Source organism: Acanthopagrus latus, chromosome 8 (genome assembly GCF_904848185.1).
Source record: "Acanthopagrus latus isolate v.2019 chromosome 8, fAcaLat1.1, whole genome shotgun sequence".
NCBI lineage: Eukaryota > Metazoa > Chordata > Actinopteri > Spariformes > Sparidae > Acanthopagrus > Acanthopagrus latus.
In genome coordinates, this window is record NC_051046.1 from 7672606 (window position 1) to 7698469 (window position 25864).

Sequence of the window (25864 nt, forward strand, 5' to 3'; positions counted from 1 at the left end):
AGCAACCATCCTAAAAAAAGAGGAGAGGCCATGCAAATATAAAGATGGTGCTACTGAGTGGTGAACATTAATATAACAGACCTCAGGCTGCCTGTCAGTCAGCTTCCGGCGCAATCTGAAATTAGATTGAACACTGTGGCCTGTGAGCGTTTTTTTCTTTTTTTTTTTTTCTTTTCTTTTCTTTTTAGCAATCGAATCCAGAAGAAACATTTGAGGTCTCCGTGCTGCAGCCTACAGAAAATATGAAGCTGTACTGGAGATGTGCGATCTGGTCAAAAGACTTGGATTAGCATATGAGTTTTTTTTTCCATTTGCACCATTAAAACACAACATTGCATTAAAGACGGTTGCACAAGCTGCTCATCCACCATGTTTCTGGCTATAAATTATGTTGCACTCTTTACAGTATGTTACCTGAACTGTCACTTGCTCAAATAGTCATAGTCGTGTGGTTGGCTACTTCGCTCTATAGGTATGGCCATGTAGCACCCATCTGCTCGTCAATGAGGTTATGTTAAGTTTGGAAACAGAAGTAAGAGGACATTGAGGGCTGCGATCTCCACACGTTTACCTGAGACGTAGATGTTGGATGCCCTTAAGTTCTAGCAGGATCTGAAATCCTCATTACCAAAACAGCACAAGAGCAATTTGGTTAAAAGGCACAGGTGTCGAGTATTCTTTTGTTTTGTGTGTTTAACTGTGTGTGCAATGTGGATCCATTCCGCCTGCATGACGATGGCTGCATTTTGTAAACAAACAGCCGAAAAAGAGAAAGACTATTCATGCACTAAATCACTCACTCATTCACGGATTCACACTGAGAATCCAACAGATCTGTGCCTGTTACAACCACACACGTTATTATTGCAGTACGCAGCGACACAATAAGAGTGGCTGAGATTTTAGTTTACTACTATGTCACCGTCACTTCCAAGGACAGAGGCAAATTCTATACCCAACAAAATACACCTTTGGAAACCTTCCAGGGAACCCCAGTGTTTCACCGTTCATGCAACTGTCGGATCGTGGGGATTATTAGAGTGTGACACATCAAAAGGCCGTGATTGACAGCAGGCGTGAAGTAGGATAACAAGGGGAGAAATGGATGGTATAGCAGTTCACCTCATTTTTAATTTTGGCTGCTCCAAGTTCCGAGTGAATCACTGAATCATTTTGTTAATACATATTTCATGAGTCATGTAGCTGTCTGTCAAATCTTTTTCAGCTTCAATAGATAAAAAAACAAAAGACAGGTGTGTCTTGAGATTTTGCCTCGCCCTTCGGTGAGCCTCGGGCACATAAGGTTTGAAAACTGCGATAGATTCAGCACAAAGGGATGTTGGCTGATGAGTGGTTCTTCTTTGTTTTCACCTCAAGGCTGCAAAAATACAGACGTTTGCTCCGTCGCTAATTGTGTGTACACCGAAGAGTAGCCGGAAAAAAAATGTAGATTGTCTGCTAAGGAGGTGCACTCTACGGCAGACACAGAACAATCAGTGGATTTACCTTTGAATAAGGACTGTAGAATGTTTTATACTACTCCGAGAAGCGTTTGTAATATTGGAAAAAAAAAAACTTGGAAAAGTCTGACAGGTGCCAATGTTCTTGTGCGGTGAACCAACTTCCAGTTCAGGTAAAAATCAAATAAAAGTGACATAGAGGTAAATAGAGTTGAACAGGGACAGCCACAGGAAACTTAACAACCATATATGATTTAAAAACATATATATATATATGTTACTCTAGGCTGCCACTTTGGATAGGTGTCTCTTGTTTAAGAGATAACTGACCTCAAGAGATGTCCTTTTCTAAATCGATAAAAAAAGTGATTGATTTGTGGCCAGCTGCATTAATCTCTGATCAAAATGTAAATAGAGTGCAAACAACAGAAAGTGTGAACATGACAATAACCCGTCACTGATCACAAAGGGGTGACGGATGAGAAGATAAGTCTGTTGCTATTTATTGCTGGTTTTCCATCTGTGACTCGAATGCACTTCACATTTATGTAGTCACAACATGTCTGGCCGGGCGTTTAATGCTGCAGGGTGGCTCTTCACTGCATGCCATGCAAATGCTCGGAGAGCGAGTGGTGATCACTGTCATCGTGCTGAATAACAACAGGGCTGCCTCGACATATCGTCTGTGATTACAGGACTGATGACTAAACTCCAAACTCGTGAGAGCCACAGACGAGGTGCAACTTTTGTCATCTTGCATAGAGCAGGAGGAAGAGGGAGATGAAGAGGAAGAGGGAGAGGACAGGGGTTGTAACTCCTCCACAACTTCATAAAGGAACTGTCGCGGCACACGGACGTCTACCGGCGACAAACTGATGATTATGGGAGGCAACATTAATCACTGTCTGGAGGAGGCGAGCAGCCAGAGGAGGAGGCTCAACTATTGTCCACCCCTCCTCCTCCCCAAGCGCGTCTTCCTCAGGATGACCACTGGTGCATGAATGAACCAACCTGCCCGCCCCGCTCCCTCTCTCACACCCCTGGACGCGCACGTACACTACTATAGTACCAGCCGCGGCGCACACCTTAATTGTTCCTGAAACGAAGGGGCGCCTGCACATTTAGCGCCGCAGATTGGATTAGAGGAGGGTTTATACTTACATGAGCTGTGTCGGGAACTGCGATGCCAAGGACCAGTCCTGCCACGCCAGGAGGAGCAGAAACACCCAGGCTCGTACCCTGCAGGTATCCATTGTAAAAGAAAAAAGAAAAAAAAAATAATAGAACAAAAAAAAAAAAAAAAAAAAAAAAAAAAAAGGAAACACAAGAGGGGGGAACTCCCCGACGCGCGTCAAACCACCAAATGCGCTCCTGCTTCCCCCGTTCGCCGCCGATGAATGGGAGCTGTGTGGGAGCGGCGTGTGAGTGGCAGTCTGTCGCTCCCCCGCAGATTAACGAACCCTGACGCCTCTAATCTGATCACCCGGCCATCCAGCTCTGTAACAGGTACTGGAGCTGGAGATTTCAGTCTCTCTCTCTCTGTCCTTCTCTCACACTCCCTCTCTGCCTCTGCCTCTCTCTCTCTCTCTATCTCTCTCTCTCTCTGTCTCTGTGTCTCTCTCCCTCTCTCTCTCCCAGATGTCCCCCCCACCTTTTTCAATCTAGGGAGAGAAAAATCACATATGCTCAGTTTCATCTTGTAATCAGATACTCTGCGTGACTTCATCTGAGGCGTTTACAGTCTATCCCCATTTTCTCAAAGATGTGACAGTTTTATTGTTATCAATTCTAACAGAACATTTTTAAAAAATTAGATATTCAAACAGAAGCTGTCATATTTTGGGGGTCCAAAACGCATGTTTATCCCCTCCCATTTAGGTATGCAGCCCTCCATATTGGAATTCTAAATTGGTTTCTTTTTTTTCTCTTTAACCTCTCTATAAAGAAACACCTGCTCAAAGGAGGGTCTGACCACAGGTACCACACACACACACACACACACACACACACACACACACACACACAAGAGCGCACGCACACTGAATACAGATGCGAGGGGTTGGCCTCTTTAAAATGCCCCGCAACCCTTCAATCCCTACGACCTGGAGGGATGGATGGGAGAATTTACAAGCTTTGATAGCACAATCTTTGCCACTCTGCTATCAGTCACACTGGTTGCATTGAGTGGCAAGCGAGCGGAGGGGTAAGGCTGTCCCACATGGGGATCAGTGTGACAGATGTATTGATTCCACACATATGGTGTAAAATCTTATGAGCAAAGTAGAGTAAAAAGCCCAATAAATCTCGCTGCCATCAATCACATACCTGTTTTATAAGATTGAATCTGTGGCTATGTGCTGCGCATCCTAACAGGAATATATAAATGATATGATACAGAGAATATGTACAAGCTGCTGCACCGCTGCAGTATCCAACTGTCAGTTTTTGTCATCAGTTTGAATTTAACGAGCATCAACACTTTTAATTTATTGAATAATTGAATAACACAGCCAGAACATAAACCTACTCTGTCTCTGTGTGTGTGTGTGTGTGTGTGTGTGTGTGTGTGTGTGTGTGTGTGTGTGTGTGTGTGTGTGTGTGTGTGTGTGTGTGTGCATGTCTGTGCATGCTTGTTTGTGTCTGTGTGCATGTGTGCGTGTGTGTGTGTGTGTGTGTGTGTGTGTGTGTGTGTGTGTGTGCATTTGTGTGTGTAATTCAGGCCTGCAGGGAGGGCAGGGCAGCACAGGCAGGATGCTTGGGGATTTGGTTATCAATCGTTGCCTGGCAACCGCACACCATCTCCCGTGTCCTCTCACCCTCCCCTCCTCCATCCCCTCACCCTTTCTCTCTTTGTCTCTCCCATCCCCAACTCCCCCCCTCCACCCCCCGCTCTCACTCTGCTGCACTGTTGCTCCTCTTCCCCCCATCGGTTCCTCCACTCTCCACTCTCATCCCCTTCACCTCCACCACCATCCAATCACCCTCCGCACTAGTCCCCCCCACTACACCTCTATCACACTCATCTCCCCCAGCAGAGGAAGGAAATGCAACCTGCAGACGGGATGGAGAGAAGTGAAGTGAATGGTGAGAGCTGGAGGTGTTGTTTGGGGTGGAGGAACATAATAGCATAACAGCCAAGAGCAGAGCAGAGAAGGTCCCCATTCAGTACTTTTTTTTTTTTTTCTTTTTTTTATTAATCAGAAACATCTCGCACTACATTTCAAATTGGAGGAGGTGTCAGACTAATGCCCAGACTGCTGCATCTCTGGATATTAGTTAAAGACCCTGAATAAAAACTAATGGCATCTGTCACACAGACCCGGGCAAACACTGTATCTCCGTCTAAAGGCAGAGACACCAGACAACACAAATATTATTCATAGTCCATACGGTTACATGACTCAAGTTACCATCTGCTTCATTATTCATCTCACTTTGACAAAAAGAAAACAGTTTGACTTTACATACCGCATTAGACTGATGACATGGTCTGTCCTGTAGTTCTGCATGATCAACAGTAAAATGTAAAAAAAATACAAACAAAACTGTTTTTAGACATATTCATGGCCACACAATATGCTTTTTTAAATATCATCCCAATAGTGTAATCCTGACCTCAAAAGAAGCAACCACCTGTAGACAGCAGTCTCTTATACTGATGGTAATGTTAACACACTGCCAGTTGCAGATCAGTCCTACTGTACAGTGACCATGGAGTTTATATGAGAGAGGATACTGCCATCTGGGGGTAATTCATGAAAATCACAACAATCAACAATTGCTATGAAAGACTGCTGCTATAGACCAGATACATACACTGACACTATTTCTTTTTTTGGAACCTAGATTTATTCATTTGTCTATGTTACATTCAAGCAGATTATGTGCACGTACAATAACACCATTATAATTCATAAAAATGTCACAGTCATCACTAAAATATATTAAAATATGTCACACATCTTGTCCTGCCTCTCATGCACATGTCTGCAATGTATGATGCTTTTAAGAGCGCTGTTGTTCATCCATTGTGTATTAAGTTCCTATTTCCTTTGGCATCCTTCCTGCAAGTAGTTGTATTTGAAAGGTCCCATATTACGAAAAACACGTTTTCTCTGGTCTCTACATACTGTATATAAGCTGGTCCTCCTTGAGCCTGCCGACTCCCAGAATGAGGAAAACAAGCGATTCCTGGGTGATCTCTGCAGCCCACCCACTGGTAACACGGCGCTCCTACAGGCTGTTCAGAATCTGCCCCTTTCCTTACATAAAGGAAGGAGTCAGTATCATAGGCCGGCCTTCTCTGCGCTGTGATAGGAGATATCTGAGAGGGGGGCGTTCATCCCCGAGGTGAAGTTCGGTTTGTCCTGCGGTGAGACAGCAGTGTTTCACAATGTTGTCGCTCAGAGTTAGACACACAAATAGCTCTGATGTTAGCTGTATAAATAAACATAAGTGCCTATATTCTGTCCCAGCTACAGAACAACAGAAGAGACAGCGGGAATCGCTTGTTTCATTTTTAACGACAACGTGCCGGCTGCGGTTCGTGTTAGCGGACTGCTTCAGTAACGAGGGTCAGGACAAAGCTGGCTTTGCCTCGACACTGACCCTCATAAAAGGATCAGCACCAACCATACCGGACCCAGCAACTGCACCCGAGCCACAGGTAAGTGTTGCTGCGGTCTGATAGTATTTACAGTTGCCTATGAGTATGGTGAAGTCAGCTGGAAATTGGCTAACTAGTTAGCCCCGCTTCGGTCCGCTATGCAATGGCGTTTGAAGCAAATTTGATGTTTATAATATAACGATGGAGCTTGGTTGTCACAGTAAAAAGTCTGGAAACATGTGCAAACTGGAGACAGACGACGATGCGAACAGTGTCAAAGAGTTTGGAGACTGAGTTGGAGACGAACACAGCTTTCGCTAGCTGTTAGCAATTAGCTACATGGCAGTAACTGTAACAACACATACGAACAAACTAACATAATTCAGGCACACTAACCATTCTGAAACGTCCTGCTGCAGCCACAGGGTCTGTACTTCTTCAGCAGCCTCTCCTTCTGGGTCCCATTCTGGGTCAAACTGGTATGGGTGAACGAAACAAATCTCCGCGAGCTATAGCGATACATATATACAGCCACCGTAAACATTAGCGCATGCTACTGCTAATGCAAGGGGCTTCCTCTCCCTGAGAGTGACCTAGCAGGAAGGGCTCTCCAAGTAGGCGTTGACAGACGGAGCTCGTTAGCATTTAAAGGTGTAGGCACAGAAACAGACCGCTGTCAGGAGAGCGACTTTTAGACAGCTGAAATTCAGGACCAGGGAAGGGTTTGGGGCAATGCATAACGAATACAGAGCTGTTGGACCTCTGACAGTTGTGTGGAATTGATGAAAAACAGTATAATATGGGACCTTTAAGACTTTGTTTGGTCATATATAAGTTGATCCAGCTATAATGGAGGTTTCAAGGACTCACACCCACACATAATTGTTGGTCTTTGTCTGATCCATAATTTATATTGATCTATTCTTTATTTGTCATATTAAGTTAATTTTTCTCAAATCAGTGGGTATAAGTAATCCAAGGGTTTTGTTGGTGTTGGTACTTCCCAACAAAAAAAACACAAAGATTTATCATCATTATTAATAGTGTTGTTCTCGTGCTCTGATCAACGCACGTCATTGAGAACCAGAAATCTTTTTTTTTCCTACGGCATTTAAACAAAGATTTATCATCATTATTAAGAGTGTTGTTCTTGTGGTCTTATCAATGCACGTCATTGAGAACCAGAAATCTTTTTTTTTTTTTCTTACAGCAGTCAAACAGCCGAATCTCAGTCTGACCGTGACTTCACATCACGGCTAAATAAAGCATTAAAGGCATGACCGAGCATGGAGCTGTTGACGGAGGAGTGACGTCTGTGACGAAGTGCAATGCTGGACGCAGAATGTTTAGTCTTTTTTAGCTGACATGGAGTATAAATTCACCCCGAAAAGGTTCAAAGATAAGATTGGACCAGGACAAACAAACATCTTGTACTACATTGCTGAGAGTACATCATGCTGTTAACTTATAAATGTTAATGTCAGAAATATTGATATTTAGCACAGGGGCACTGTAAACCAGCAGATGTCTGCCTGTCACTCTGTTGATATAAAAAATGAACTGCACTTGCCCTTGACAAGTTTATTAATAAATTATGATAAAACTACTCCAAAAATAAGGACTGAAGCGCTGCAGATGGGTTACTTTTTTACTATAGATTTATCCTTTATAATTAAAGCCAAGTTGTGTGTCACATTGGCACCACCTAGTGGTTGTACCAAATATGACACTCTGTCAGACTGCCTGTTATTTTACATTGGAAAGTCAAGATGTCTGTTCACTTATTACTGAAAAGTTTAATCCTAATGTACAAAAACAAGAGTCGTTTACATTCTTCAAACTTCTATTCTACGATGCACAACAAAACCACGCCAAGCTCTGCATGTGTAATATAGCTCTTCTTAATATTTATTCTTTAGACTCGGGGGGGAAACAGCTGATTTTTTTTACAGCACAATTTGCATAATATCTCAACACATCCTGTGTACAACCACAAAACCATAACATTAGATTTGTTGTTTTTACACTGAGTGAAAAACAAGACAATTTTACAAGCATATTTCTTTACAGTCAGCATACAGATAAATCTATACATATTCTGTTTTGTTGTTGTTTTTTTTTTAAACATAATCTGTAGGCAAAATATACTGACGGACCATCAACAGAACATGCAACATCCAGAACATAAAGTCTCAGACAACTATCGAAGTTGAATAGATTTTTTTTCCCTTTGTGTTGTTTCTGCCGTATACGGGACGTGGTTGCACAGATAGTCATCGGTTGACAGCACATGTTTTGATTACACAGTCAACTCCCCTTATACAACTATAGACACGCATTGCTGTACAGTAAGTCTTTTGTGTGATTTTTTTTTTTTCGTTTTCCAACACTCACATGCTCAAATTTCAGACAATAAAAACATTCAGTCTTTTTTGTAGAAAATAAACACCTTATGTACACATGTCAAAGGACTCGATTCACATTCACACCCCTCAGAAACGACAACAAATGGATGTTATTTTTTTCACAATTACAGGCAACAGCTGATCTGAACAAACAGTAGCTTTGGGGGAAAGTCTAATGAAACACGAGGGGGTTAAACAGTCATGACTGAGCAATGGGGGGGGAATATGTCTTATTTACTGTACTTTGTACACAGACCATTAAGTAGACTATGAGCAGGACGAAGTAAGGTAATCTCTCCCCAGATTGTGCATTGTGTTCAGGAACCCCATCATGTCTGCGTGTTTTTTTTTTCTTTTGCCACATAGATACAAAATGCACACCACAATATTTTTTTTTCTGCCACCACATACACCATGATTCAATTCATTTCAGTGCAGAAACACAAAACACATAATCTTGCAAGTCATAACATTCAAAATGGGACGAGGAAATCAACCATGTGATAATAAAGTGCACAAGCTCTATGTGGATGCCAACAGCTGTTAACATCAATTTATATTAAAATCAGTAAAAAAATCAATATAGTTAAGAGTTCCTTTTCAATGATGTACAAATTAAAGTAATTTTTTCTATAAGACATATATTTTTTTAGACAATGTGTTCACAGATATAACATTTATCAAACACATCTATGTTGCATAGAATTAAGAACCAATGGGTCTGGAATTAAAAAAACAAACAAAATTGGCACAGCAAAATAATTATCCGAAAAATCAACCATATTCTCTTTCTTATTATATTCTCTCTTTTGTTATCCTTTGCTAGAAGATTTAAGTGACATCTTGTTCTAAGTGTGTTTGTTGTCTCTCAGTTCTATTTCATTCTTACAAAAATTGCATCAGCCCTGTGATATGCCTCAATACGCTGACAGTAAGTCTGAGGGTCACGTGATAGTGTTTTTATTTCTCTTTTATTATTCAATAGACGACGTGGCAAAACATGACGGGATGAATACACAGGTCGCCTGCTCCACATTAGCTCTTCCGACTTACTGTAAGTATGACTGAACCCCGGTGGGCCTGAGTGAGAGTTTTGGTCACGGGCAGTGAAAGAGGCTGGTTCACTGTGTTGCAACGGGAGTCACTGACACAAAACAACATAGTGAGTTTTTTACAGCACAGCCAGACACACACAGGTAATCTCGACATTTGACTGGGAAGAATGTTTTTTTTTTCCTCTCTCTTCATTTTGAAATTATTTTTTGGGTAAAACGCAGACCGGGGACGGGCGGGGCTTTCACTAATACACAGAAAGCAGAGCTGCCATACTAATACGATGACAGTTGCAGATCTAGGTATGGTTTTTTGACACAACTTGTGTGAATTACACGTCCATTCCGACATGTTGGACAACACAGAAATAAATATCAGCGTTTACTGTGACCGACTACAGCAGCCTTGTAGTAAAATGTTGCACACGTGACATGGATATGAACTCTTGTCATCCTCCACTGTTGGCTTGTAACATTCAAATACAGCATGTGTGCTGGACTTCCAAAACATGAGATGCTGTCTTGTTTTTATTGTAAATATGCGATGGCATGCCGCTGGATGACGACCTCGACCGAATTGTGATCTATCACAGCCCTGTTGAGTATGTAGTGGTGCGTCGGTGTGATCGGAGGACCAAATGGAGCTGCTTCCCGTGAGCTCGCATAGGTCCACATTCACATAACAGCCTACACCATAGACTAAAGTAGCCTACTGGATTGTCAGTGCGCCACCCACAGCCTCGATCTAGAGATCATATGTCTATATTTTTATCACGTATTGTGACAAGAGAACTCTTATACTGTATATTTAGATATATTCTGCATCTGATATCTTTTGTATATTATATAAACATCACACTGTACAATGTGATTCTCTGATATGCTCTATAATCTGCATGTGTGATATCTACAATCTGAAGTGCTGTACATGTTATCTTCATCTCATAGCAAAAGTCAACCCGCTGACTCTGTTTCTAAATAGGCTTCTGTTATTTTTAAATATTTTTTTTCTCCATTTTTACATGAAACTGATAGACTATCATACAAAAGAAACATTTTGCATTCCCATCATCAGAACATATTTCAAGACCACTTATGTCCACACACGTCACAACCATCATCTGGGCATTACAACAAAGACTCCCATATGATGAAAACACAATGATAATTCAGGAGATGATTCTGTGATCAAAAGTCAAATTCACTGTTTGGTTTTTTTTTTATCATCTTTCCCTCTGACGGATATGTTAGCTCAGTTGCACAGCACCAAAAAAAGTCTTATGTGTGATGATGGACTATGGTGAGAAAGACATTGCTGCTCTCAAAGCCATATTGCTGCTAAGTCTGTTTAAGTGCCTGCGTGTTTGCATCCTACAAGCAAAGTCTACAGCCAGCGGAGACCTGACATGGGAGGAGGTGGACATGTGTGCTGGCAGTTTTGGACTGATACAGTTGTCATGATATTAGCACATGATTCCCTCCTTCTTATAACCCATGAACTGAGGAAGTAAAGGAAGAATGGAGGAATTAAATGGATCTTTTATTTTCCTCTTCTTGATGTCTTTTTTCTCTCATTCATCTTTTTTGTCAAACCGGAGTTCTGAACTAGAAACATTCTGGCTTCACCTTTCGTTGATCTGATGGGTCTCCGTCTTTTTTTTTTTTTTTTTTTTTTGGTGTGGTGCTCAGGGGTTGGTCTGAGTGGAGCTGACGAACAACTTGTGCCAGCTGACCACTCTCTTCCTCATGTCCACCTTATCCAGCCAGATGTAGGCTTCTCCTATCAGGGTCTTCTTCATGAACTTGCCTCCGTTGGACACCAAGAACAGCTAAAAAGTACGTTGGAGAAAGACACAGATTCATCATTCGCTTATATATTATGAAGATTTGGACAACAAACAATTCAGCTAGTTTCTCTGTTGTTGTCTAAAAGAACTGACACAAAAGTCATCTACTCTTATCTGAAGATGTCAAAAACAACAGGTTTTTCCTCACGTACAGCTTCAGCAACTTTGATGATACGAGCTAGAGAATACATTGATACCGCGTTCGTGACCCGACTTTGAACTTGTTCTATGTTGGTACTGATTATTTCGTTTGCTGAACTGGGTGTTGTCATGTTGCTCAGCTTATGTGGCTGCCCCCAGTCTAATGTTGTAATATTAAGCAACTGTCAAGAGAAACTGTGTGAACTTCAAGCATCATTTAAAGCCAACTAAATAATGAGAAGTAGGTTGGATGCCAGTAACACAGTTTTTATCTTTTTGGGTCTTTGGCCAGTTCTAAGTGCTGTATCGTAGGTAACTGGATGTGTTTCAGTTTCTTAAAGTCAACGATTCAGAAGTGGCCCTAACAACTCTGCAAGGACACTCCCACACAGAGTTTAAAAGCCTGAAACCACCCTCCAGTTGAGTTTAGGCATCTCTTGGATGAGAGGTGAAACGTCTTCACGAAACTGAAACACGGCCAGTTGCCTAGGATACAGCACTTAGAATTTTCTTCATACTGCAGCGCTAGCTAGTACTAGTCAGCTAGTGTTGTTGGAAGAAGTATGCTTTGGTATGGTATGGCTCATGCATGAGCACAGGCATGGGGATGCAACGTGGTCATGAAGCATAATCATGCGCATTATGCCGCCTTGCATAACCAAGAAATTCAGGATTCTGAGAGGGCCGTCCATGACCAAAACAACACAAGATATGCCAGTATGTAACTGTATTATTTGGGTGATTGTTATACCTGTATGGAGTGTCCAGTCGGGTTGAGGGGGAATCTGAAGGTCTCGTTGAAAGAGGGCTCCCTGTCATGTCGACAAACTCTGGTCTTCTTCTTAATGATCCTCTTCTGAGTGGCTACGTTTACCACATACAGCTTCACATACAGGTCTGAAGGCAAACAAGATAAATGATGAATATGGATTAGTTAACCTGCAACCCATTTAAAAATTAATGTGCACAAGCTTATATATCGCACTCATGAATGTGCTCAAATACATGCTACTTCCAGACCTGGTAGGTGATCTGGGCTCTTGAACTTGTATGTGATGTTTCTGCATTGAAGAATCTCCAAGACCAGTTGGTCCCCTTCTGTCTTCACCTCCTTCTTGAGAGCGACCTTGATCTCCCCCATCACTTGTGTTTTACCGGCTAAAAACAACAGAGAGATGTGGAGGATCAGTTTTTCAAATTAAGTTATAGATTTCAACATTTCTTTATTTGATCAGCTCTGAATGAACCCTGCGCCACAGAATGTGCAGTGCATAAATATGTAGTGGACAATCATCCCTACATCTGTGGTTATTTGAACTGTTATATTTTCATCTTTGTTGCTGGAACACATAGTGCCTACGGCAGAAATACATTCATCAGCATTGCAGAGGAAAATGTGGGTTTTGGATTTAGAGCAGCCGACTCTGAGATGATAACTGCCCGGGGCATGTTTTGACCAGCCACCCTGACCAGGCTGATTGCCCCAGGGAGGAGAGGTAAACAGTCATGCTAATTCCTTTTGAATTTAAGGCTGCCCCTGCTAATGTCCAGTCCCAGGGACATAAAATGGACTTAATGGGACAACTGAAAATTAGGGACTGTTGTGTCCACATCTTTATCACAAAAAGATTGCACTCAATGGACGGACCTTACCGGAGCTGACAGAGTGCAGGACCACATGGGGACAAGGAGAGGCAGACTATGTGTTTACGTTATTAATGCTTGGCACTCACATATAGTTTGGAGTTTCCCTGATGTTGAACATCTATTGTGAAGATACCTAAATATAATGCTTTTTACATTCACTCTGAAGCAAATAGAAAAAATGCACTGCGTGTTTCTGTATACATGTGGTGTATATAGATAATTGTATACGTGTTATATGTTTGAGAGGCATGAAGGAGCTACAAACTGTCATTGCGTTAAAAAAAATCACCTTGAACTTGCACCTGCAGGCATATTCCTGCAGTTGCACAGAAAAGTGCATTCTCCTCGTGTCACTAAAGATTGCTTAAATTATTTAACAACGCTGCATCCCTAAACCTGGGCTCAGCAGAATAAAACCAGGTCAGGGAACATTTCTTCACTTTCATATGGGTCTTATCAACTGCCATGTGTCCTTATTGAAGTATAAGGGTTTTACCAAGACAGCCTGAGTTAAACGTGTTAAATGAGTCATCAGGCACCATGGAAATGACCCCTTGGCCCTCATACTGTATCTGAGTAACAGCTGCCAGGCTTACAGCCTAACTTGACCTTGGACTCTTTGTTACAAATTGAAACTAGAGATGGAGGAGAGGCATCATGACACCTGAGCTTCATGAAACGTAGATATAGTTATGACAGTGGGTAGGATAGTGTGACATCCACTTGTCTTTCACCATCCCCAAGCCATGCATTTAGTCATTAGGCTCGATAAATATCACTAATTGACAATAAGCACTTGACACAATTGACTAGAGTCATTATGAAAACACACTGTAGAGGTGGTTAAATGAATGGCTGGGAAATATAAATAAATAAATAAATAAATAGGCTTTACACAATGTATCCAGCAGATGGAGACCTACGATCAAATAAGAAAACATCAGAAATCATACGTTTTCCTTTATAAAGGTTTTACTATAAACAGAGGTCACTTATGGAACTTGCCTTCATTTTCTGGAGTGCCTAGTTGGTTCTTGTCGGTGCCGTTGGGAATAGTCTTACCGCTGCAAGAGGAGAAAACGACATGACCATTGCTTTATTCGCAAGAAACATTACCGGACGTATGGAATGACTATGTGCAATACTAGGCATTGCTCTGAACCTCGAGCATTAACAGATGCTACAGTCGTTTTTGCTACACATGGTCTTACATCCGTGGCACTTGAAAAATGGCGCTGTCCACTCCAGTGTCGGCCCCCTCGTCCCCATCCAGACCTCCATAGGCGTCTCCCACGAGACTCGGGGCAGACAGCACCACTGACCCTGAGACGTCACCCAGTCGGTGTCCTGGTCCTGTGGGTGGCAAGAGTGAGCATGATGGTGTGGAAATGTCTGTCTGTCTATCTATCTATCTATCTATCTATCTATCTATCTATCTATCTATCTATCTATCTATCTATCTATCTATCTATCTACAATCTTTTTGCACACAGCAGCAAACACAGAGCATCTTCACTGACTCAGCGCTTGCCACACATGCATGCACACCCCACAGATAAGTTGAAACACTTCACACCCCCAGCTATCAATCACTGACAGCGGCGCTGTCCGTCACACGTAACTTTGACTGAGCATCACATAACAGCATATCAGGGGAAGGACAGATTAATGCAGATGGCACCCCGTCCTTGCATTTAGCAGTGCAGTGGGTAACCTTCGTTAACTCATACAAGGCCACCGCCGGTCTCTTCAGTCGAAAATAAATGAAGGTCACTTAAGTTTAAATAGCACAAGAAGATAAATTCAGTCTGAGACATTACAGATTTTTTTTTCTTCTTCCATATTTCCTCTCTGCACCTGGCTGCTGTTGAGTTTTGCTCATACAGACTGAAAAAGCATGATTAGCTCAGGGAGTATGTGAAGTGTTTCTGTCTAGACTAGAGGATGGATATATGCTTTGCCTTCACGGTCACAGGGTCCGCTGTCTATATTGGCTTCAAAACAGTGACTAATAGCAATTAGATTATATTCGAAACACAGTCTGTGGCTCAAAGACAACAGTCAGCAATCCCACTTCTAAAGCCATGAAAACACAAGTTACAACAAAAGTTACAAACGAAAGACACACATGCACACTTACAGTACATACATGAAAATCATTTAAATATATTTATTTTTTGCTGTAATTATTTACACATTTGGTCATATGTTAGACTTTATTTTGTTTCGTAACTAATTTTTTTTTTTTTTTTTTTTAGTTTTTTAGTTTTATTTGAATTATTAATAACATTTTTCCTATGTTGCCTCACCTTCCCTCGACACTTCTCTTCCTGGTTAGCTGACCGCTTTACTCTCATTGGCCGGTGAGTGCAGAGTGAGCCCCCTCTTGACTTTTGAACATCTCGGTGTGTCTGTGTTTCCTGGTTTGACTGGTTCAGCCTCACATTTGTGTCCCCTTTGTTTTAGGCGGTGGGTATGGGAGGGGGATTGGGTAGGGAGGGGAGCCTGTGGGCCATAACTGTGTGTGTCTGTGAGTGTGTGTATGTTTTCTGACTTTTCTAAGGGTTCATTCTTATGGCACACACATGCACACACAGAGAGAGACTGCAGCATCACAAAGTCCTCAGTGGCCAGGGAACAGTGGGCGGGGGAGCTTCAACTGCATGCTCAAATAGCTCTGACACTGGGCTAACTTATCTCAGAGAGGGATGACAACACAGTTCTTTCTTTTTGAGGACATCACACTAAATATTATGCACAGATACTGTTTTAATTATGTTAATATGGTGCAAGACATGTAAAGGGTTGCCATCCCAGTTTGGTTTCTATATAAAGGTTGGAAAGCTCCACACTGGGGTTCTGTAGAAACCATATGCTTGGGATTGGCACATGCACAATTCATGTAGAAACAGAGGGGTCTGGGGCTCTTATTTTGGAAGTTATTAAAGGAAGGAATATATCTTTTTAAGTTTTGTTGTAAGATGTTAAACTACTCTGTTGTGTTAATAACTTACAGGAACATACTTTATGACACTTTATGTCCTATTTAATTCACCCAAATAGGTAGCAAAAATATTAAACAGTTGGGGAATGTGAAATATTATACCATATTAGATTCATCCATATTAATTTTTGATTTAAAGACTAAATAAGATAAGAATTTTACAGAAAGTTTAGTTTTGCTCATATCTCAGAGTTTTAGTCTGTCATCTGCCATGGATTTTGTTTAGTGACTATTAATAAGATCTTGGAGATAGAGGCAGTTTTAAACTAGGGTTATTAAACTAAAACAAATCACTTTGCTCTCAGAGGGGAAAAAAAAGTAAGATGAGGAGAGCACAAGGCGAAGGTAAAATGTTAAGGAGGTGAACGCACGGCGGTTCAGGTTTTTTCATCAAACAATCTCAACAGAAACTTTGCATGCTCAGGAAAAAGGAAGCATGTCACAGGAAGTGTGTCATGGGTAGGGGAGGGATTTACTTGGTTGCAGACGGGACTGTTGCACAGCAGCCTCGGCAGCAGCAATGGCTATCCCAGCGTCCTCGAGGTGGGCCTGAGTGACGCTGCTCTTGCTTTGGCTTCGGGAGGGGCCATGGGAGCGCAGTTGTCCATCGGAGGAAGATTTGGAGCTGCCTGGGCTGCTGTGGGACTTTTCCAAAGGCAGCATCTGCATGTCTGGAGGAAGATGAAATGGAGGGTTCAGACTGCTAATGGGCCGGAGAAAAAAGAGATTAAAAAATTCCAAACTGCTCACAGAATTTAATATTTTCTACTCCAAAGTGTGCCTGATTGTGCCATGTACCAGTTGACAAGCACGCTGACTGTAATTATAGCTGTCAACAAATGATCAGCATTTTTGTATCTATGGCAACAGCCTCCATCCCTATGACAACTAAACAGCAACTGTATAAATAACACTGCTTTGCCGCAAAGTGGAAACCCGTTAAGAATATTAATTTTGGAGGCAGGATTCGGAATTACCAGTCACACAGGATGAACTCACTCATGGAAATTGTGTGAATTGAGGATGTGTGCATTCTTTTACCTTTGGCTGGATCTGGGAAGATTCCATGGCTTCGGCTCTTAATTACAGAGTTTTTAGGTGAATCATGACCCCCGTCTCCCTGTCCTGGTACATGGCCCTGTCCCATACCTTGCACAGGCCCCATCCCAGGCACTGACATATAGCCTTGGCCATGTCCCTGACCATGACCCTGACCTGACCCAGACCCTGACGGGCCTTGAGCCGCATGGTGGGCTCTGCTGTGCTCAATGCTCTCGCTCTGCTCTTTCAGAGGCAGCCAGCGGGGAGTGTTGTCTAGCTGGGCCGTGTTCGATAAGTCGATCAACACCTGAGACACAAATAACACACAGACGCACACGGTGACATTTAGAGGGGGGGAACAAGACTCTAATACCAAGCTCACTCAGGTATAACGTGTAGAAAAAGACTCACTGATACAAAGAAACAAAGTCATGTGTTGGAAGGTAGACAAGAATTCGCTGTAGAATACGAATAAAAATTTCCTGAAGAATTGTCAGGTACTCTCGATTTAGCACAAGACATGCAGTGCTGTCCAGATTTACAGGCATGAAGCAAAGTCAGACTTCCGAGTTTATGGGAGGAGAAAGATAAGTATAATATCATTAGGGTGTTTGAAGGAAAGTTGGCCCATAAAAACAGCAGAACCCTTTTGTCTGAGGTAAACCCTAAATGCATTTGACGTTTTCAGACATGGGATTCCGAAAGCACTCACTTCTCCAAGGAAGTCGTTGGAGGAGGATCTGTCATAGTCCCACACTGTCACCTCCAGTGTCTTTTTCTTTAACTGGATAGAAAGAAGAGTAAAGAAGAGGAGAGAGGGGCGCAGATTATACTGACAGATCTTGTGTGTGTGTGTGTGTGTGTGTGTATGTGTGTGTGTCCGGGAGAGAATTCTGTGATGTGTGATTGTGTCTGTTTGTTTTGCATGTGGGTGGATGAAGCATTGAAAGAAAACAGCTCGAGCACACAGTATGTGCAGCGCAGGAATGACTGCAAACCTATAAAAAAAGGGTCGTTTACTGTGATCAGCAAAGACGTTGCGTTAGGATTGGTATCTTCCAATGCATGTCCACGCATCTGTGCCTGTACCTGTGAACGTGTGTGTAGGAACACATGGGAGGAGGTGGTGAAATATCTCAGAGGGAGGGAGTGGGCATATGAGTGATGCTGCAGCATTTTAAAGCAGATCCTGCCAGCAATGAGACGTGATTAACAGAGGGCAGCCCCAGAGGAGCCAGCTCTGCCTCCGCAGAAGGCCTCTATTCTCTGACCGCTACAGTTACCTCATCTGAACTCATCCCCTAACAGCTGCAATTACCGTCTGGGCAGAGCTCTGTCACAAAACAACCACGCTCGCCTTGGAACACATGCACACATGTGCATGGTAGCATCTGATTACTGAGTTTCTATAACACTTTTTTTTTCCTTCATAAAATGACAGGCAGTTAGGCCGTCTGTGTTGAGTCTGTGTGAGAGCAGAATTGACGGTGGTTAACTTGAGTCTTGGGAGCGCTGATAAGGGGTTTCACAGGGATACTGAGAAGAGCCCAGGGGACAAGATGTGAGGACAGAATCCTAATAACAGTATAAGACAATTAGGCCAAACTTGGGCCCATAGCACGTACAGGAAGCGCACAAGCAAGACATAATGAAAGTGTGTGTGTGTTGTACCTGCTCTAAGTGAATGTTCTTGTAGATGACGGTCTGGTTCCATTCTGGGTTCATGGTCTTCTGGGCATACCTGGTCCTTCTCTTGTTATCAGCACTGATAAGTCATGATATTCACAATGATTGGTTGTCAGTAAGTAAATTGAACATTCTCTTCCCTTTCTGACCCCAAAGGCAAAACATTCACCAAACTGATGTACTCAATAAATTCAAATGACTTGAATAGATGCTTGTAAAACAATCTGTGGGAGACGTCAGAAAACAAATTCAGATGTAAGATGTTTTTTTTGTTTTGTTTTTTCTTAATTGTCTTGTTTCGACTGAGATGCTTTTACAAAAAAAAAAATCACAAATTACTCCAGAGATAGCAGCTGAGGAGAGTAAAAAGGGAGAAGCATATATAAAGAGAAAAAAAGCAATGATAGGAGTGTTTCTTAAAAAACACCATGAAGTACAGCAGATAATTGGACGGACAACAAAGGCCACAACAAAAGGATGAAGGACCACTTTGGAGACATAATTTGGAGAACGAAAAAAGGTGACACCAAACTAAAAGCAAAGATCAGCACCACGCTACCTTGCGTTCTGGACAACCATGACTTGGCTGAGGGAGTCCAGAAGAGGAAGAGGAGGGCAGATATCACAAACAAGAAAAGCAAAAACACAAAAAACTGTCAGAGAAGCCCAGAGAGCTCAAAGTAAAGGCAGTAAAGGATAGAGACCTGAGGCAATCAATATTCTCTGCGGGGTGTACTGCTGTTTTTGTGCCTAAGCAATGTGAAAACTTCACAACTATTACGACTGGGTAAGGGTCTGATTCGCTGTTTATCAGAGTTGTTGTTGAGATAGCGCAGCTGTGCACTCCGCAGCTAATGTGAGACAAAATACTCCCCAAATGAAACAGCACGAGAAGAAAAGTGCTCTCCTACGGATCTTTCAGTTCGAACCTACACAGCGTGTAGGTAGGGAGGGTTTATAATCTCATAAACAGGTCTGATGGGGTCATTATCTAGGAGCAGATACTGTTACAGATCAGATAAAGCCTGTATCGATCCACTTGCTTGATATTCACTGGCTCTTGGGAAGATACTGGAGCAGACAGCATAAGAGGAGGAAGGAGAAGGAGGAAGGACATAAAACTGGGTGACAATAGGAAAACTTTGGCCAGAAAGTGGGCATAAAGAGGAAGAGTTTGTGAAGGATGTTTTCACACAGGTAGGCTGGGATCTTTCAAAAGGATCCCCTCTCACAGCATTGTATAAAGTCTTAAACACCCATCCATCGATTGATAGAGATTGCATCAAATTACACCACCACTGACTGCCTCATGTCATCATGTCCGGTCTCATTCTCTCGTACAAACTCAAGTAGTTAGTCAGTTCCATACAGCACAGTCGATACAAAGTCAGAAAGAAATAGGGGGAGAGAAAACAAGACAGACACAGAAGCAGAAAGGGAGACAAAGACCAGACATTTTGTGAAAGACTCAAACAAGCTCGGAGCTCACCCTCTCCCAGGCAAGAGGTAGACCTTGACAAAGGGGTCAGAGTAGCCGTCGTTGTCCCTCTGGGCCAGGTTTCTAGCCTGCAGGACGTGGACGATCAGGTTTCCAAGGTTCCTGTCATAGTTGATCTGGAGCTGAGAGGGAAACCAGTGGAGCGTAGAAAGATGTGAGTGGGAAAGATCCAACTGCATCTGAATGAAATAAATCTCTCATATTTTTAGTGCCTCTATACCTGAATTTCTCCAGTGATGGGATGAGGGATCCTCATTATCTCTGATTGCTATAAAAAAAGGTGTGGAAAAGTTAATATCAGACTTTAGCCATTACCCTAAGATTAGGTCTCATAAATGGTGCTTTGACTTGACTCTTGGAACATTGTCAGCGCACAGATGAATGGATTGTCCTTGCAGAGAAGATGCCGAGTAAAGATTTCTCACCCGATCTATGAGCCTCCAGAGAGATTTGACTATCTGAGCCCTGCAATTGACTGGAAAAGTCCTCGAGTGAAGTTTGAGAAGGTTAATCAATTACGTGTGGTGCTTATTGCTCACTTTTTACAATGTACAAATATTCTACTGCCTGTTTCACATTTTATGCTGATTTGTGTTACATAATGTATTCACTTCTTTTCACTGTGACAGGCCCTCTGCATATCAAACATTTACACATTTGATTATAATGAGGCACTTACTGCCCATTTCATGTGGGAAGGAACCCGGACCCGGGGTCATGCACTGTACCAGACAGTTTTCATGTTCCATTATAATTGACCTGTCATTTTCCAAAGAACACAATCGCTCCGTTTGGCCTTCACATGACATGAGACCTTCCTCTTTGTACTGCCATATGATGCAACACTAACAGAGGTGCATGATAGATCACACAGTGTTCCACGGACACCCCTTTTTAACTAAGGCGGTTCAGGTATTGGTTCGGAGCTGGTGCCTATTCAGTTATTTGCGTTTCGACAACCAAAGACCTGGTTCCCGGACAGGATAACTGGTTCCAGAATGGCACCAACACTTTGTCGGTCGAGAACAAAGCACCCCGTATGTCAGGGGCTGGGGGTGGTTAGCATGACTGAAGACCATGTAAAACTGGTGTGTAAAACTTGTGACCGCCAATTTCAAAAAACATATATTGTGTATTCTGACTTGAAAGAGAAGTGAAAGAGTTAAACTGTGGACAAAACAAAGAAGCAGTGGTCCAGTCATGTTTGAATGCCAAAGCCAGGAGCAAACCTCACCAAGAGTCAACGCAGTCTACCATAGCGGCTCCTAGCAATGCTGGAAAATTGGAGACCTAGAACATCATGTCTTAAGTGTACAAACCTTGGGTCGTTGTTTCTTGTTAATGGCAGGCGATGCAGGCTGGCCGGGACTCGGTACACCACTGGAGGCAGCTGATCCAGTACCCGAGTGGAGGAGGGCCGAGCGCTCTAGTGCAGAGAGGACGCCCAAACCTCCAGGCCCAACCCCTGTGCCAGCCACACCAGGACCCTGCTGCAGGGACACCTTCTGCAATTCTGCAGCCAACTGATTAGGATCCACACCAGGGGAGCGCTGTCCACCTATTGAGACAAACGTGCATAGCAATATATATTGTATTTGTGTGGAAAACAGTACACATATACATGCATGCATGCAGACATGTCAACAAAACCTCGTACATACCAGCCTTAAGCTGGACATGGTGCTCCAGGACTTGTGGGTGCTCAGGGTCAGACAGCATATTAAGGTCACTGTTTGGATCCATACAGGAAATTTATGATGGAATATCAACCAGTGTATCTTAGCAGTAATCAGTCACAGAGTGATATTTGTCAGATGAAAGGGTGTGGAATGAAGAGAGGGGAAAGGAGGGAGGAGAGAGGGTGTACATGGCTGTGTAGTTACCATATTGCAACTAAACATGTAGGAGTTTCAGTGGGACAGACGGGTAAACGATGACAGATGTAACTCACAGTCTCACACAGAGCTCCGCCTCAGCACATGGCTGCCCCATAATGCACTGCACTTCTTCATAGGTCTTTGCTGTCAGGGGGACTCCGTTCCACTCCAGCACCTGCATTCCTGTGGCGTGATAAAGGCAAGCATGTAGATTCAGAGATAAAACAGAGAATATGTTATAGCCTGTGGCTAATTCTTTTCACCTGATCACTGCATACAAACCATGATTCAGTCTGGATGGTGCAGTCCCCATGCTCACATAGCAGAAGTAATAGTTCAATTTGTAGAACACAGAGTGGAAATTTTTAATAATCTCATCTTCAATTTGGCTTTTGTGTTGACTTTGACGTTGCATCATTATAGCATTACACACACACCACAGCAGCAGCAGAAAGGCAGGATTTTGCACATAGTCCTGTTTGCTTTTGCTCACACAACTAATGTCCTGTCAGAAGTACAAGAAGTGAAACAAAACCACACGCTCCAAAACCTAATATTAAAGCAAAATTATGTAGAAATTGGCATTTTGGGCGATTTGGCAAACACAAATCCCAGGTCTACAACATTTTGTCAGATGTAATGTAGGTGCTAATTACAAACAAAACTATTAACATCTTAACAATGTTTTGTTTTGAAAATGTATCTTGAAGTAAACATGTATGTAACTCTGTGATCCTACCCTTTCACTGAAGTTACCTACAAGTGCAGCAACAAGTGATTGGGGGCTGTGACAGAGACACCAGTCACCTTGTTACCAGACACGGTACCATCACAATGATTTTGAAGCTGGTATTTAAAGGTAAAGAGGCACATAATGTTGCTTTAAAATGTGTGTATTATTATTCAAAAAAAAAAAAAAAAATCAGTGCACAGCAAACTCAGACTTCTAACCCAAGGCCAGCATGAGGCCTCACTTACACGACTGAAAACTGGTCTTCAGATGGGACTTCTGCTTACGAAGCAACTTAGCCGCTGCTGTGACAATAGAAGCTTGAATTAATATCTCCACACCCCTCTGCACAAGCCATTACTCCCTCTGCTCTCCGGATATAATTCGCCGTATCCTCCCCCCACTTTATTTCTCTCTGCACCTGAAGGCATGTTCCACTGCCATTCTCTTTCAGTAAAACAAACATCACATTTGCATAGTTAAAATTCACCATATGCTGGAAAGTAAACATTGCCAGGCTGACCACTATATCTATTTCTTTAGTGCTAAGTATTAATGTCACGAAAACCAAAGCCCGGTCCGATGTGTCCTATCGTATTATTTCAAAACAAAAAATACAAAAAGGACGAAATGCATCAGACCAGATACAGAAGAAGAAAATACATGAGCTGGTCTGTCCTTCGCTCCCTCCCTTGTGCAGTAGCAAAGTCATGGCAGTCCCCATGGTGGAGCTCCCAATGAAGAGAGAAACTAGAACCAATTCCGTCCTATAAATATCCTCAAACAGCGGGAATTATAACATGACACATCTCTGTCCAAATAATAAACACGAGGGGATTAATCCATTGAAAACTCTAATAAAGTACAAATTGTGAGGGGATTTTTTTAATGTGTGTGTGTGTTTGTGTGTGTGGGTTCACCAATGCCTGCCATTGTGGGTTTGTGTCTCTGAAGCTAAATATAGCCTAATGACTAACATAGCCCAGTACTGTGGAGGGTTGAGTTGACAGGCTTTTTTCTGTGTTTGGATGTGATGTGTCAGGGAATGAGACGTGACAGACCACAACACAGAAGGCTACAGCAGCCTCTCACATCTCCATCTGGAATTCAACGATTTAGGCAGAGATTTTTTTCCTGACTCACACTGCTCTGAGTTTAATGATAGCTTAAAGGTGCCTTAACACTGTTTATCTTCCAGGACTTTTAAATGATATTCCTTTTACACGTATACATTATCTATCCTGGTAAAGTCAAATCAGTGCACCTGTTATACGTTCTTTTGAACTACTTATGTCTCCTTGTGGATGATAAAAAATATGTAGTTTTTTCTTACTACTACAAACACGTTTTGTTTTCGTTTCAAAATGTGAATGTTTTATTTGTGGATAAAAACAAATTTATGCCATTTCCTTTTTCTCATTTTCGTCTTACCCTCAACAACTTTTCCTGTTTGCTCGGCCACACCGCCAGGAATAACCTTGGCAATGTAGGCTCCAATCTCTCCTCGGCTCCCTGGAATCTCTTTACCACCCACCACACGGATCCCAAGTCCATTCCCTGAGGGGTAGGTAAACATACAAATCCTAATTAGTAAAGCTGTGATTGGAATTAATTGTGTGAACAGTCTGCTGTATATGTTTGTGTTTGCCTTACCTGACACACTGGTGTCCTTCAGGTCTCTCTTAAGCTTGATTCGAGTGTGGGGGAAGTTATAAGGGACCAGTTTCATCTGAGAGAGATTTGAAGGAATTGAGAGCATGAAGAAAATAGGTTTCCCTTCAGAAAACATCTCAGGTGTACATGTAGAAAATTCAAGTAAGAAAACATCACAGTGTGCAGGTGAAGGTTGTCAGCTTGGATCTCACCTGTCTCCTGTCTGACATGCTTCCGCTCTGCGGATGCCCTTCTCTTGGCTTATCAAACCAATCTGTGTCCTCTCTCCTCAGATGATAGGCTAGGCAGGGAGAGTAAGTGGTTTAAAGGCCATGCACACACAACCACACACCTGCTGTATCCCTGACAACTTGATAAATCTCTGCTTTTCACAATGTAACTTGTGTAATTTAGGCAGAGATCAATCTTTCAACACGGTTTTGAATAAAACTTCTAGTGTGCATCATAAAGTGTGTCTCACATCCATCCCCCTTTGCTCAAAAGCAGGAAGATCTTCGATCTGTCCTGATTGGATAGGTGAAAGCAAAGAGGTATAAACTCTGTTCCACTCTATCCGACCCGTCTGTGAGATCAAATGATTACTGCAAACACTGAATGAAGGATGAGTAAAATTTCAAAGAGCATTTTAGGTTTGGCATGCTTTTGATACCATGCAATGCTCCCCATCTGAGTGTAAGGGCTCCACATTTTCATAGGTACTTTTTATGAATCATAGTCCTTGAAAGAAGCCCAAAAATATATATATATATATGTATATATTGTGATGTAATCATTTTAGTCACAACACTGTGGGTTGGAGCTGTCCCATTGTGTGTTTTTATTCTTTTTCTTCTAATAATAATAATAATGATAATAATAATAATTATCACTTCCACTGTACCTTTTGGTTTATGATTAAAAGCTGTTTAGTGTCCCCTCTTTTCCCAAAAACAAAAACGACATCAACACTTTTTAGGCATGCTATGTAATGTCTGATAGATATTAGATGTCTTCTGGCACAAATTAGCATAATTATTGCAAAGCTCCAAAAAATGTAAGCATCTACAAAGTAAAAATGATCTAAAGCCATGGTAACAAAGCAGGTTGGTGGGGAATGTGCTCCATTAGAAATGTGAGTCATCACTTTGGTGTTCAATAAATTGTCACTAAGGATAAAACGTGCTCTTTATATTATCAATGATCTAATTCCACCAAGA

The 25864-nt window shown here is 42.2% G+C and overlaps 2 protein-coding genes across 10 annotated transcripts in view; both read right to left on the reverse strand.

Annotated features, from left to right (window-relative positions):
* LOC119025044 (voltage-dependent calcium channel subunit alpha-2/delta-1) overlaps positions 1-3023 on the reverse strand; it is a 68601-nt gene extending 65578 nt beyond the window's left edge. For 2 of the 4 annotated variants that reach the window (XM_037108341.1, XM_037108339.1), the window contains exon 1: positions 2622-3023. In XM_037108341.1, coding sequence (XP_036964236.1) covers positions 2622-2713 — 92 coding nt within the window. In that variant the 5' untranslated portion in view covers positions 2714-3023. The remainder of the gene's footprint in view (positions 1-2621) is intronic. The other 2 variants (XM_037108342.1, XM_037108340.1) reach the window with 2 other exon arrangements.
* A 4928-nt stretch (positions 3024-7951) lies between these two features.
* pclob (piccolo presynaptic cytomatrix protein b) overlaps positions 7952-25864 on the reverse strand; it is a 61463-nt gene continuing 43550 nt past the window's right edge. For 4 of the 6 annotated variants that reach the window (XM_037106846.1, XM_037106849.1, XM_037106848.1 and 1 more), the window contains 18 exons: positions 24860-24948; positions 24648-24723; positions 24426-24551; positions 22339-22447; positions 22049-22116; positions 21707-21945; positions 20608-20655; positions 20379-20509; positions 19449-19475; positions 18875-18968; positions 17916-17987; positions 17204-17510; positions 16639-16833; positions 14370-14511; positions 14164-14222; positions 12532-12669; positions 12263-12408; positions 7952-11352 (listed from right to left, as the gene is read on the reverse strand). In XM_037106846.1, the coding sequence (XP_036962741.1) occupies positions 11209-11352; positions 12263-12408; positions 12532-12669; positions 14164-14222; positions 14370-14511; positions 16639-16833; positions 17204-17510; positions 17916-17987; positions 18875-18968; positions 19449-19475; positions 20379-20509; positions 20608-20655; positions 21707-21945; positions 22049-22116; positions 22339-22447; positions 24426-24551; positions 24648-24723; positions 24860-24948 (2210 nt within the window). In that variant the 3' untranslated portion in view covers positions 7952-11208. The remainder of the gene's footprint in view (positions 11353-12262; positions 12409-12531; positions 12670-14163; positions 14223-14369; positions 14512-16638; positions 16834-17203; positions 17511-17915; positions 17988-18874; positions 18969-19448; positions 19476-20378; positions 20510-20607; positions 20656-21706; positions 21946-22048; positions 22117-22338; positions 22448-24425; positions 24552-24647; positions 24724-24859; positions 24949-25864) is intronic. The other 2 variants (XM_037106850.1, XM_037106847.1) reach the window with 1 other exon arrangement.